General features: G+C 46.2%; 1 protein-coding gene across 1 annotated transcript in view; it reads right to left on the bottom strand.

Moving 5' to 3' along the window:
* ARPC5 (actin related protein 2/3 complex subunit 5) overlaps nt 1-13846 on the bottom strand; it is a 29884-nt gene extending 16038 nt beyond the window's left edge. The window contains exon 1 of the mRNA XM_069641393.1: nt 13481-13846. Coding sequence (XP_069497494.1) covers nt 13481-13623 — 143 coding nt within the window. The 5' untranslated portion in view covers nt 13624-13846. The remainder of the gene's footprint in view (nt 1-13480) is intronic.
* Between the last annotated feature and the right edge of the window lie 1358 nt (nt 13847-15204).

Below are 15204 nucleotides of genomic sequence, written 5' to 3'. Positions count from 1 at the left end.
TGTCTTCTTTCGCTCGCTGTACACCCGGCTGTCCCCGAGTAACGAATGCATAACAATATGGGGAGGCGATAACAACTGCACCTTAGATCCTCGCATAGACAGATCGGATGATAAGCATGGTGACCCCTCCCCACCCACCAGAATACTGAACGCCCTCAAGCAGCAATACGCCCTGAAAGACCTGTGGAGAGCACAAAACCCTGAAACCAGAGGCTATTCCTTCTACTCCCCCCCACATAAGGTTCACACCAGAATAGACTGTTTGTTCGTTAGTGAAGATCATGCGGCCAGTTTTGAGGACAACAGTACCTGGCCAGAGTGCTATCGGACCACTCCCCCCTGATGACCTCATGGGCGATCACAGCCCCTAGACCCCCCATCCCGACATGGAAACTACGAAGCGAAGCGCTACTAGACAAAGCCTTTAACGAACAAATCAGGGAGGGCACTACACACTACTGGCAAACCAACATTGATAGTGTCCAACACTTAAGTACAGCATGGGAAGCCTATAAAGTGGTAACAAGGGGGGAAATGATAGCCGCCGCGGGAGGGGCCCTAAAACTCATCACGTCCCAACTAGCGCACACCGAAGCCGAACTCCAAGCCCTCGAAGCAACACCATCCCCTACCCTGCCCATACGCACAAATTGATCGAACTCAAACAGACATGCCTGACACACTGGGAGACACTGGGGAAACTAAGCTATACCAAATACACTGAAAGGAACCACGCCCTTGGCGATAAACCCGGGAAACTACTCGCGTGGCTTTACAAGCGGGAAACCCCCAGGCACCCCATCTGCTCTATCCGTAACATAGATGGCCTGACCCTCCACACGCAAGTGGGAATCAATGCAGCGTTCAAGGAATATTATCAAACCCTCTATTCCGACCCCGCCCCGCCCCCAGACTCCGCAATTGAAGATGTCCTGGACATCATCATGCTCCCTTGCATGGAAGATCACCTGGCAGACCCCCTCGGAGGCCCTGTCACCACAGACGAGGTCACGGCCACCATCAGGTCACTGCCCTCCGGGAAAACGCCGGGACCGGACGGTCTCCCGGGTGAATTTTATAAAGCCTACAAGGACATACTAGCCCCCCTATTGTCCAAAGTATACAACGAGGCGTACGAAAAAGACCACCTCCCCGATTCCATGGCTGAAGCCACCATCATCCCTTTACTCAAACCCGACAAAGATAGCACTGACTGCGGCTCGTACCGTCCCTTGTCCATGCTAAACGTAGATAACAAAATCCTTACAGCACTACTGGCCAGAAGGCTTCAAGCAGCCATCCCACACCTCATACACCAGGACCAAACGGGTTACGTGCAGGGCCGTTCCATCTCAGAGAACCTGCGCAGGCTGCATCACGTCATACACAGCACAAACAGCATACCCGGCAAATACGCAGTTGTGTCCCTCGACGCCTCTAAGGCCTTTGATTCGGTCCGATGGAAATGGCTCTAGGCCGCCCTATCCAAGATGGGGATCGGTCCGGCTTTCATAAATTGGGTCAAACTCATCTACACCAATCCCACCGCCAGAGTGTGAACCAACAACACCTTTTCAGAAAAATGGAGCCTGGCCAGAGGCACCCGGCAGGGATGCCCCCTATCCCCTTTGCTCTACATCTTAGCGATCGAACCAGTGGCGACATACCTCAGGCAGGAGTACGGAGACAGGGGTATAATGATAAACGGGGTGAACCACCTCGTTTCCATGTACGCAGACGACATGCTCCTCTACCTAAAAGATCCCGAACACATCCTCCCCTACATTCTTGAAACCCTAGATGGGTTCCACAGATGCACCGGGATCCAGATCAATCACAGCAAGTCTTGCCTATTCCCCCTGGCTGCCCTTAGCGAGACCGAGAAAGAACACCTCCCCCCTCTAGCCCTCAAATGGGAACCCACCACATTCAAATACCTGGGTGTCATGATCCACCGCGACCCCGTAGCCGTACACGCACTAAACACCGGCAGGGCAAAGGAAGGCCTGGCTAAATCAATTGACTTCTGGTGCAAGCTGCCCCTCTCGATGGCTGGTAGGGCGGGACTCCGTAAAATGGTGGCACTCCCGCGCCTTCTACACTTCTTCACCAATGTCCCTTACAATATCCCGCAACATTTCTTCAGGGACTTGAATAAACTTTGTAGGAAACTCCTATGGCGGGAAAGTAGGCACAGAGTCGCCCTGGACATAACACAGAGACCGTACGACAAAGGAGGCCTAAAAAACCCCAATTTTGAGCTCTACTATATAGCAGCCCAGCTCAAGCACGTGATTCAGTGGATGGCTGATGACGCCTCAACGGACACACGCCTCTTACAGCCCCCAGACGCACCCTGGTTGCTCAGGGACCTTCTCTGGATCAAACCAGCGCCCAAAACGCATAATACACACCTAATCCGCCTGGGCACCCAGATCTGGAATCGGGCCTGCAAATCAGTCAAGCTGACCGACCCTTACACCCCACAAATCCCAATAGCCGCCATCATGTCCACCAGACCAGAGGACCGAAAGGCGATCCGGAACATATGGGAACCCTCCGGTGTCGCCACCCTGGGTGACCTGGTGGATGACCAGGGCATCCACACATTTCCTGAGCCGCACGAGCTGACGGGGGTCCCGCTGGGTCAGTTCCTTCTACACGGGGCGGTGTTGGAAAAGCTCAAGATGCGATGGCCAGACGCAGAATCCCTCTGCGCCGGGCACGAGGCCATCGAAAACTAAGGAGGGCACGAAACCTCGAGGCTCTATGAAATCCTAATTGACAACACCACACATAACGAACTCAAATGTAAAGGCAAATGGGAATCTGAACTCAACGCGCAGTTTGGAGACACGGAATGGGAAACCATAACACAATACCACAAAAGATTTTCCAGGAATGCCCGATTCCAGCTTATCCAATTCTATATCATTCATAGAGCCTACCTTACCCCAGCTGTCATCTCAAGATTCAGCGGCACCGGAGTAGTGACGTGCCCCAAGTGCCAAGAACCCGCAGTCTCACTGACCCACATGTTCTGGGCCTGCCCGGCCTTACAGACCTTCTGGTCCCAAATTCAAGCTAGGGTAGCAGAAGAGGGCATAACACTGGACGTGCAGTCCCCCAAGGCCTGCTTATTGGGCTCATACCCACGAGGCAAAAAGAACAAGCCCCTTAACAGACTCAAGGATTTAATGTACATCCTGGCAAAAAGGCGTATCGCCATGACCTGGAAGTGCCCCACCGCCCCTAGACACATAACATGGTGGGAAGACCTCCGTAGATGGACTGTGGCCGAAACCGGGGCCTGGGAGCTGGCGCACCGACAACAAAAAATTGGCGACTCTGAGGACCTTTTGCAATGGATAGCCCTCACAGCAGCTCTGTTCTGCCCCAAAGAGGACAGCTCCTCAGGCGAGGACCTGGACAGCCTAGGCCCGCCTTAGCGCAAGCAGTAGACTGCTCAACGTCCCGGTCTGGGTTTGCATTGGGGGGGGGAGGGAAGGGGGGGGAGTTACTATTGACACACAACCAATTACTATATTGATGATGCTGGTTGTATTGTATTTTGGAAAAAACAATAAATATATTTTTTTTAAAAAAATGAGCTTAGGGGCACAGTTGTGTAGGCTGATGCGGTAACGAAACTGGCAGCAGTCCACGACACCCACTGAGTCAAATGCATTATAAAAGACATGCAGTCATGTTGGGTAGTATCTCCAACATATCAGTAATTGGTGTTAATTAGCATACACAAAGTTAAAGCACAATCACCAGAAATAAACTGTGCCGATGTTGGATGACAAAAAAACAAAATCTGCATTTTTAAACCTTCCAGACGTTGCTAGGCGGTTACCATTTCGCCATAAACTCACCTTTTCCAGAGGAGGTAGCTCTACAAAGTGTAAGGCCTGGAACTAAAGTATGCCCTTTGCACCCTTAATGATGCTGGCATGCAAGGTACTATGCAGCCAGAAACTCTGTCCGCCAAAATGCACTGTTCAGACCTGCAGTAAGACATGGACACTGCCCATTGCAATTTTCCAGGCACCAACATTCTAGATACCATGCTGCTGGAATGCTATTCCCAAGACTGTTGGTGGACTACTGGAAGCACTGGGTGTGTTTTTCTGTCCATTTCAACTCAGGGGCTGCATACCACGAACCAGAAACAAGGTCTTCTAGCATCCCAGAGACCTAAAATCAGCACTTGGAAAGATTTCAAGAGCCACGCTAAAATAGCACCAGCTCAGAAAGGACTTGAGAAGAGGATGACTGATTATGCAATTGAAACAAGCATTGACAAAGCCAACCGTTCTGATCGATGAATAAGCTACAGGGAGGTATGGGCATGCAATGCCCCAAGTAACCACACAAACTCTGGCTACACTCCAACGACTGCTGACGTATTAGCCTTGACTGGCTGGTTTCCACCCACCTAGACACTTGTGTTAAGATTAAAGCAACGCATGCTAACTCTCCTCTCTGTATACCTCTGCTAATCCTATATGTTACCAATAACTGTAAATGCAAACCATATATATGTATCCGTAACCTACCTATGATGCACATGTACATACCGCCACTCTGGTTTCTCTGCTGCCTAAGCGATTTATTTAAATACAAATATAACCTCAGTTGTAACTGACACCTCGACTGTAAATGTAATACTTATGTAACTGCAACCTTAAGAATTGTAAGATATTTATGTAACTGTAACCTAAGACTTCTCAAGCGTCCAGTTGCCTAACGGCCCGGTGCGCTCTACAAATAAACAATACAAACAATGTCCAGGTTGTCCTCAAAAGCAAATTAAAATAATGCATTCAGATTTACCATGAGTCGTCCATAACGAAACAAAAGATCCCTTGAATAAAAGGTGAAATTACTTTGCCTAATCATTTCTATAAAAAGCAAATCATTTTAATTGATTTTCTGAACATTTGTTCAGTTACTATAGCTCAACGTGTTAAGCTACCAAAAACTTAGAACCAAAATCTTGACTTTTAAACTTACATTGTAATGCTCTATACCTTGCATACGAAAAATGGCAAGCACTGCATTCATTTTTTTAATTTCCATTTAATGTATACAGTTCAATATTGAACTTTTCACATTATTTCGTACAAATAGGATATCACTCGATAAAATATCTAAAGCTCCTACATTTCATCTAATCCTATCATATATATCGACTGCAAAAAACAATCATAGATGCCCCAGCCTATCACAAAACTGTCAGTTATAATTTCTTACCTTTAGTCATTATCCACATATTGCACATCCAATACAGTACTTATTACTAATCACGAGTCTCTAGGGTTATCCGTGAACTTTCAAAAATCCTGTCTGACCTCCATCTCAGCGGGATCTCTACTTCAGAGCTCAACTGGACACGTGCTCTTGTATTGCGACCACATCAGAGGAAAGAGTACAATTACTCCTTGCCAAGGTTCGGCGGCACTCACAGCTGTCGAAAGATTCTGTCCGCCTCTTGAAGTCCCTACTGGGGATGGTGTCCTCTTGCATCCTCCTGCTGCAAAACTGCAGACTTTGCATGCAACCTCTCCAGGAGTTCCTCAAAGCATGTTGGTGACAGGTTTAAGGTTTCTGGGAGGACAAAGCTCTTGCAAACAATTCAGGAAGTCATTGTGCTGGTGGTTGATGCGAAAAACAACTTATTCGGGACGCTGCCTTTCACCTGTCCCCTCACCATATCACTGTCACGACGGACGCCACCCTGGAGGGCTGGGGTGCACAGAACTACTAACACGGGGCCCGTTTGCACGTTCAAACTCTACAATTGGGCCTGATCTTGTTGTCCACCAGGTATGCTATCTACTCTCTGATTTAGTGATGCTTACCCTAATCTGTCTAGGAATGAATGCCCCGATTCCTTTACCCAGGATCCAGCATCACCCAAACTCTCAAGCTTTGACTGGGTGTGCTCTGGCTCTTGTCTCTTGCAGATATGCACTGCGCTCCACTACCATTTGACCCCAACAGCACACTCAGCTCTCGCAAGTGGCAAGGTTGCGCTACAATTCCACTATTCAAACCATAAACTACGACGGGAATACCCATCCACTTGTTAAGTTCCTGAAACCAGGAGAAATGGGCCCACTAGCACTTTACTCTAGCACTAGAATTGGACTGTGTCTATTCGAACTCAAGGGAATACGCTCATAAACCAGGCATGGAATCTGGCAAGGCAAGCTCCTCCAAGTGTTACCGATGTGCTGTTCCCTGCTTTCAACACTCAAACAAGTCACTAAACAAGGAACACTCTTTCCGCCACTGCAAGTAACATTGTCAGTCAGACAAACCACAATAACACGGCCTGCTGCTGGACCTGCCTTTTTGTTGTAGGATTACTTGCAAGTCCGATGGATCAGACCTGGAAATAACCACGCCCTGTTTAGATGTCATCCAACAAGCAAATGCAGACTAAACAAGACTTAGTAATGACCACAGACAATGCCCCCAAGGGCCTTTGGGTTTACCGGGCACCAGTCATCGAATCTAGAACGTACTCGTCCGATGGAGCAGAATTGGATGCAACTGCACAATGATAGATACAGTGATAGTGGCAGGCACTGGAAGATAATCAGGAACATAGCTCTCACTATAATCCACACAGACGCTAACTCGTACCAATTTGCTCACTCTCTCCTCTACATCTACAATCAATATAATACATCTATACCACTCAATGAATTTGACCTAGCTGTCCACATACCTATACACCTCCATGAACACCTCGACAGTCTTTAGAATGCAGCTATACCCCACAGAACATTTTATAAATACATTTTAAAAATCGGCCCAGCTACACAGACTAATTCTTACACTAGCTCCTCCACCGATAGAATACTGATTCTGAGGCAGATTCGGGAATGCTGCACGCATTATATTGACCTCACAAAAATACTGTACAACACATAGCGTTAGAATGCAGCTACACACCACGTAAACTGCACTAGCTGCACACGTACCAAGTGCACCAAAGAACTTTTGACTATCCTACTATCTCCACTGACCTGGACTGTGGTCCCTGAGGGCGTTCAATCCACAGCACTTTGAGATCATACCAGTGGTAAAATTGCGCTATACAAATGTCCAATAACATAACAAGCACAGGTCATAATTTATGACTCTTCCCTGAGTAATGTTAAAATTCACATACAAGCCTCATGCAGTTCCCTTCTAAGTATGTCTAAACCGTACTTAGAACTCATTCTAATAGAGCTGCAGACTTTGCCTCGGCCTTCTGCCATTTATTATAAAGTGCTATAACCAATTAAATTGACCTAGCTCCCAAACACCTGTCCCAGAGAATTGTTGTAGTTATAAATTCAATGTCATGCACACATTTCAGGAGATACATTTCTCGAGATAATACACATAAGAATGTCTTAAAACACGACAAGAAGTTAATATTTGTGGAATGGTTTCCAATTCATGTTCTATATTGCACAATCTAAAGCAGCTCATATCTCTAGGTATGTTTATTCTGGGACCAATTACAGAAAAGGTGGGTAATACATTTACTCTAACAATGTAAAGCGTCTAATCTTTGCAGAGGGATTTTTTATTTAAAAAATAACAACAATAAATAAGGTATAGCTGCGGTCTCTTAATAGTACATGAATTTCTTGCATATCCCACTTTGGATGTTAAAGTTTGCAGGTATGTGAAATTCCAGAGGCTCAATTGGAACCTATAGGCAGATTGCACCAATGACCAATCCTGAGACTTTCCTAGCTCCTAAAAAACCTTCATATTTCGTAGCTCAATATAATCCGGTTTATGCGTTTTAGTATTTTTCATGTTGCTATTCATTAACTGCAACAGAGTTGAGCCAAGCCTAATATACACCTCCACAATTTGGCCTCCAGTACATCAAGCCATCTTAGGGTCTTCATGTAGCAGACATCTAGACCATAGAGAATACGTGGAACTACTTGCGTGTGGTGTATAGTCATTGCATCGAAAACGATGCATCGAAATGCCAGTGCATCGAAAATAAAAGAATCGACATTATATATTTTACATCAAAAGTATATATCCATTGAAACTTTTCCATCGAATGAATACGTACTTTTAAATGTAAAATATAGCATTTCGATGCTTTTATTTTCTACATTAAAACGTTACATGGAGCTGTCCAGTGCTGAAATTTCGGCACTGGCCAGCTCCTTGTAACTTTTTAAAAATATATATATATTTGGGGGGGGGTTATCCCCCCACCAACCCCCACCTAACCCTAACCCTAGCCCGAACTGCTAAATGTAACCCTTAATCTAACACTAGCCCCAACCTCTAAATCTAACCCTAAATCTAACCCTATCCATTGAAATAAACCATTGAAAATGATTCAATGAATATGCTTTTCGATGAAAAGGCAATTAAATTAATAATTTTCGATGGTATGGCTTTTGATGGAAAGACCAGATACCCTTGTGTGTATATAGTAATGATCCCTTTTAGTATGTAGCCACCTGTTTCATGAGCGAATATTCTGGCCATCGCAATTAATGCTCTAGCCATGTTCTGCTTTACAGAGATGAGCACCTTATTCTTAATACAGGCTTCTTCAATTTGGTAGCCGAGGTAATTATAATTGATCCTGCGTTCAGAATCATATTACCATGTTTAGAGCTTTCTTTTCCAAACACAATGTTCTTCATCTTTTCCAAGTTTAATACTAAACCATTTTAGTTTGCAAAATTACGCAGCTGGTTGGAAACTCTAAAGCACGACATAGGTTCAATCTATTGACAACATGTCGGCATAAGAGAGCCACCTCACCATTTGATCGCCAATTTTTGGTGACTGCAGTAATAAAAGATCTGAGAGTGGAATTTTCATTTTGCACAAAGCAAAATACCATGCAGCCATGATTTAACAATGTATTGGCATCAATTCTGGAAAATCCAGACCAGAAATGATCATTTACATAAGATTTGATGAGCCAAACTAAGACAACATTCACTCATTTCGAGAGAGAAACTGCATTCCTGCATCTAATAACAGAAGTTTTTATATAGTGTTTCATGCTAAATACCCCCACTTCTAACCACTGGAGTAATACATAGGATTACCCAATGTAATGGCATTCAATTTGAAACTGCACCTTACAGGTAGATCATAGATGTCTGCAGTAATCACTTAAAACCCTGAACAATCTTGCCGGCAATGCATTGTGGCCCATTAATGGTTCCTAAAAATAAGAACTATAATTTCAAAATTTTCAAAAACACAAGCTCTTCACATTACTTATTTTTTAAATTAAAAAAATAAGTGAGATAGGGTAGAAAGTTTGTAGGCGTTTGGTTATTTGCCCTCCCATTGACTGCCAATGGCTAATCCCTAGGACCATTCCCACCCAGTTCCTACCCCTCCCCGCCCAAAACACCTCCTCAAGGGGACTTTCAGCTGACTTTATTCAAACCTTACCATGAAACTTTGCACTCAAAGGGCCTCCCAGTGTTTTTTCAAAGTAGTCTTCTTAGAGTTAATGACTTAATTGGAATTGTAAACGCACCACTGGTGTAATGAAACTGTCTTAAGCAGGTCTGGCTTCAGCCACTCCATTTCTAAGCACTGTGTACTTCACTAAAGTCCTATTAAAAACAAGGATTGGCAAAGCCACCCGTTTTGGCTACGGTATAAGTATTAGGCATTTTCCAGGCACTGCTATTAGATGCGCAGGTATTCACACCATTTTGCACCTGCTACCCTCAATAGCCAGTTCATACCACTATGGCGGTGCCAGGCAAGTGCCTTTGCCATGCCTACACAAAAGGCCAAACTGTTGGCTTTGCCAATGTTTAAAACAAGGTACAGAGAGGGCACATTTCACCCTATACCACACTACTAACGATTAGACAAAGTACAAATATTAAGGCTGTCTCCTTGCAGCACCCAGAATCCAAAGAGTCCTTATTTCACAAAGCACTGATATCCGTCTGCCAAGACGATGGGCCAGGAATAGAACATTTCATTTGTTGAGTATGTCAAAGTTTACAGAACCACGTATTATTGGAATGCCCAGTGTCTTTTTACAAGGGAACCTGTAGCTTCTGGATTGCCATCCTCTGCAATGCAAGTATAGCTAAACACTGGATAACAATGTACTCCAACATACCCAGCTCTTCTCGCCAGAACGTGGCTGCATCTAGACACCATCCAGCTCCTGTAAAGAGAACGCACGTGTGTATACCCTCTGCCTGCAGAAAAATATTCCTAGTCCCCTGCAAAAACAGAACATCTTAACACAACCCACAATATTCCATGTGCCCATGAGTGCCAAGAAATGTACAGGTAATAATTTGGATTTCATATAAGCTAAGCCCTCCCCACCTTTTCAGTAGTGGCATCAAGGTAACTCCAGACACCCTGATGTACAGTTGCATATACAAAACAGATCTCCCTCCCTTGCAGCAAGGTAATATTCCATACCGCCTCTGCTGTCCGATGGAAAGGAATGTCAGGCACCCCCTCACACTACAGCAATAGAACATCTATGAACCCTAAAACCTCTAATAAAATCCCTTACATACAGTCCCAAGAATATTCCTAAATCACCCTTGGGGGTGGGGCGGGGGGTAGCAGGAGATCCTTACTTACTCAAATAGGATACCGCTGGCCTAGACCACCATCTCGCCCCTCACTTGCAGTGGGGAAAGAATATCTCTGGATGCTCCATTTTACAGTAAGATTGTTCTCAAACCCTCTCCCTGATGTGACAGGATATCCCACGAACTCCACTGCATACCAATAACAGTAATACTGACCAGGCCATCTTTGCACAATATGTGCTGGGGTGCCAGGAATAACAGGATGCTCAGAAACTGACTCTCAGTCTCCCCATCAACGGTAAGGACCCTGCCAAAAACGTCCAGTCTCTTTTAAGATCTTCAGACAACTAGTCTTCAACAGCCTCCATCTCCCCACTACACAAACTCCTCAACTACCTTCAGTCAAGATTCAGCAGATTACTTGGATCCGAAATAGCTTTTACCCTTGTTAGCCTCATGGACCATTCCACTGGGCAGAGATTGTCAGTACGGTTTAGGGTCAATCCGTCGGGAAAAAAAAAGCATTGCCATACTAAGCCAACTAATGCAAAGCATCTTCTGCCAAAGCATTGACAGGCTATCTTTAACATGTAAAAAGTGCATTTCGATCGAAACCAATCCATCGAAAATAACTGGTTTCAATGCAATTTTATATGTAAGAAAATAGCATTTCAATGCTTTTTTTGTAACTTCGAAACTTTACATGGAACTGTCCAGTGCTGAAATTTCGGCACTGGCCAGCTCCTTGTAACGTTTTGAAGTTTTTATGTATATTGGGGGTGTTCCCCCTCAGCCCCTCCCAACCCCGCCCCTCCCAAACTCACCCTTCTAACCCTAAAGCTAGCCCAACCCTAACCCTTAACCCCTATCCCTAACAATCGAATTAATGACAACTAAATGGTCATACAATGGAATGGCATTTCGATGCTTAAAATGTGATATATTGGTGTTAGATGCAATAGCATTCGACGGATTGACCAGATACCTGCCAGTCCAACAAATAGTAAGGCCCAGTCAGGTTCTCAATATACCAACGAACAATAAAATATCACATTTGCTGGGAACTATTTAGCTCCTGCCTGGAGACCAAGAAGAGCACAGCTAGTGTGGCACTAACAGCTACATTTTACTTTCCAGGCCAACAAGTGCACAACAAATATATGAATCAAATACCAACTGTTTGTGAATGTGTGTAATGAGTGTTAGGAATCATCTAAATACATTAAAATAGTAATAGGCCATGAACAACGGATACAAAGTCATAGTATGCATCTCATGTAGAAACTTGATTTGAACCACGCTATGTACTAGCCTAGCAATCTCTTACCCCGAGGCCTCTCCGACTTACTCGATGGTGCCCAATACCCAGCAGCGGGCTCTCTGTTCCTGGTCATAATTTACAATGAATTGCAATTAACATTGTTCGCATGTAATTTTTGCAATATTAAAAATCCGACTGGATTTCACTCTAGGAGGATGAACATGCTTATTAACGCGATACGTTTTTGTAGCCTGCTTCAACGCTTCTGGTCTCGTCTTAGTCTCCCTGTGCATCTGCAACACATCTGGCTCAGATCTTACTTCAGACTGATTCTTCCTCCAATTCCTACTTCCACCCCTATTTCCTCTATATGCCGCCCCTGAGAAGCCTCTCTTCCTTCTAGTACACTCTCCACCAAAAGGTTCCTACCTCATTTGTAACTGCCTACACACTAAATAACTTAATTCGCCATGGGTAGGGGCTTTGCTTAACGCAGCCTAAACAGTAAGAATCTACTTTTCATCCCACTCGCCCATGAACCAACACTCTCCTACCACCTTTCACCTAGACATAGGTCAGGAATCTGGAAAAAATATTTCAGGCTAGCTTCAACAGTTGTGCATGGCTATTCCCATTTAATAAATGTATTTCTATCTTCTTGCCATTGGGAATTATTAAAATTGTATCCTATTTAGCTACGTTAAATCACTACTAAAATCACTAATAACGAGCACGTGCATTGATTGGCCTCCCTACAAAACGCCTTGCTATCAGCAAAGGAGTTGCTCACCAAGATCTCAGTGGCTCCTATATCATCACTAAACAGCCAATAAATCAATGCTGAAATTCTGACAGAATCTCCTCCGTGTGAGCGAAGTCTGGAACCGAATGTTAAATTAGCGGATGTAAAAAAGCACAATATCGCCCATACAACTTGCAACCCTAGTCATGACTCATGTAGAGACGCGACAAGTGCACACGCAACTGTCCGAACAAAGGCTGCAGTGCAAAATTGGGTAGATTCGCTCTGTTACCGAGTGTGTTCAGGTGCGCTCTGCAATCGAACACCAACGCCTAAACCACCAGAGATTAGCCTCAAAGTTTACATGGGAACTAGACTACATAAAGTGGTTTCTCTCACTCACAGTTTACGAGTATGTGCAGGAAGAGAAATTAACTAGGAGGATGGGGAAAGGTTGCATGAAGGGTTCAAACTTGCAGACTACCCGGCAGTGGTTAGACTTGTAAATCACAGGTAACAAACATACACGGAGAGGTCACAATCACTCACTAGAGACACTTTCTATTACACTGCTTTGCATACAAATGAAGTTTTCCTAGACATGCTAGATTCCCTCCTTGGGCAGATAACGGAAACAGCATAGAGGGCAGCAAAGTATCTCATGCTCTAACTGTATCCCAAGACCTCCCTTACGGTGGTTGGATATGCTTACCAGCCCTAATGCGTGGATACCCCAAGCCAATCCACTGTTATGCTTGAATATACCCCGGGTGCTGCACCAAATACCCCAGCCGGCGTCGACGTCCCCACTGTAGGCATACAAATATTAACGAAGACCAGCCCGTGCCCACAATGAATGACATAAACACACGCCAATTGTTAGAAGGATATCCCCTGATGGCCGTGTCCACCTCGCCCTCGTCCGGCCCTCCCTGCCCCTCTCCGGCCTCCTCCTCATCCACGAACTTGTTCTCGTCATACTCATCCACGTCCACCTTCCGGAACCGGGTAGAAGACGCCGTGTTTTTAGACATTGCAGGGGACAGGCGGGTGGGCAGCCAGGCCGCAGTGGGTGCAGAACCAAGCAGCAGAAACACGGAACGCGACCGGGAGCCGAAATGGAACGAGAACCCCCCCCAAGCAACGGAAATGAGATTCCAGATCTTGACCCGGGCAGCGCTGACAGACGAGGTCCACCCACCGACTCACTTCCGCATTCCGCCAAGACAGAAGCCAGCCGGGCGGGGTCGGGCCTCAGTGCGCAAGCGCGGCCCTCCACGGCCTGCCCTTACAAGGAGCGCCGTAAACATCTGCTTCTCGGCGCAAGCGCAGCCTCTTCTCCTGACAGTGTTGGGACTTGCAAGCGGCGGGTGTGCGACTCCTAGCGTTTTTTCGATTTCCTGAATGCTGATGTTTGCTTCTTCCCGTGGAAGCTCAAGATTATTCCTAGTCCTGCTCTTCCTCGTCACAGTACTTACCTTTGAGCAGGCCCGGCTGAAGATGTTTTGGGTTCCCATTTCAACATGATGGTTGCCCCCTGCCCTGCTTAGAGTGAGAAACAGTCTGAAGCACCCGTGTGGTGCATACAGGGGCACCGACTGTTACGTTCCATCCCCGCACGGGGGCAGAACAGTGACGGCCTCTGAGGTAGGCGTGTGAAACACGCCACACGTTGTTGGAGTCTTGGCCCGGAACTGCCTCCCTTGCGCGGGGGCGGGGCTTTTATTGAGACGCACTACGTCACCGCGTTGCGGGCGCAGGGCGTATGTAACATTCCTCCTTTATTATAAATGAACTTAACAATAAACACACGCACTCAACAGGTATGCTAATGCTTGACAACACAACACCCAAGGTACTTTCCGCTTCAACAGTTCTCGCATAGCTCTCAACCATTTGTGTGGCAAAGGCGGGTGTAATCACCCGATTTTGTTTTTGGCGGGTGAGACGCCCATTGGAATGAATGGGCTTGCAGGAGGCTTGGCGGGTGAGTCAGCCCTTCACAAGGCGGGTGACACCCGCCAAAAGCGTGTGAGTTGAGAACTATGGTTCTCGGGAGGCACAACTACCACACATAGTCCTTGAGCCAAGCTGACAGTTTGTTGGCAGTTCTTAGTCCGTATCTCCCGCCTTGGGAGCTGGGCCCCACAGTCTCATCTGGTCTCTCACCTTCCATCTCTGGCTCACCTATGTCCGGTTCACTCCATTGCTCCCACGCTCTGTCACCTGAACCTTCTTCACCCTGAACGTTGGTGAGCTCGTCTTCGGTCAGCTGGGAGTCTTCATCTTCTTGGGGACAGTCCCCATCAGTCCATAGGTTGCGTGGCACCGCCTTGAACCACAACGCATTGCGCGTCACCTGCCGGTGCCCTCTTTGCACGGTTATCATGGTCCCTTGTGTCTTGCTGAGGTTCATGGGAGAGTCTCATAGCGGGAGTCCAGTTTGGACTTTGTCGGGTTCCGCAACATGACCACCTGGTGGTTGGATGGTTTCGACCTCCTCTTGGTGCTCATGTGGGCATTGGCATCTGTTCTCATTCTTTCGGCGCGCCCATTGTCGAGCTCGTCCGGTCTTCGGCTGGGGTGATGTGGAATGGACGACTTTATGACGGTGC

The sequence above is a fragment of the Ambystoma mexicanum genome, chromosome 1q (genome assembly GCF_040938575.1).
Source record: "Ambystoma mexicanum isolate Mex_15411 chromosome 1q, UKY_AmexF1_1, whole genome shotgun sequence".
Taxonomy (NCBI): Eukaryota; Metazoa; Chordata; class Amphibia; order Caudata; family Ambystomatidae; genus Ambystoma; species Ambystoma mexicanum.
The sequence above is the reverse complement of the archived record's forward strand: the minus strand, read 5'-3'. Positions and strand labels throughout refer to the sequence as shown.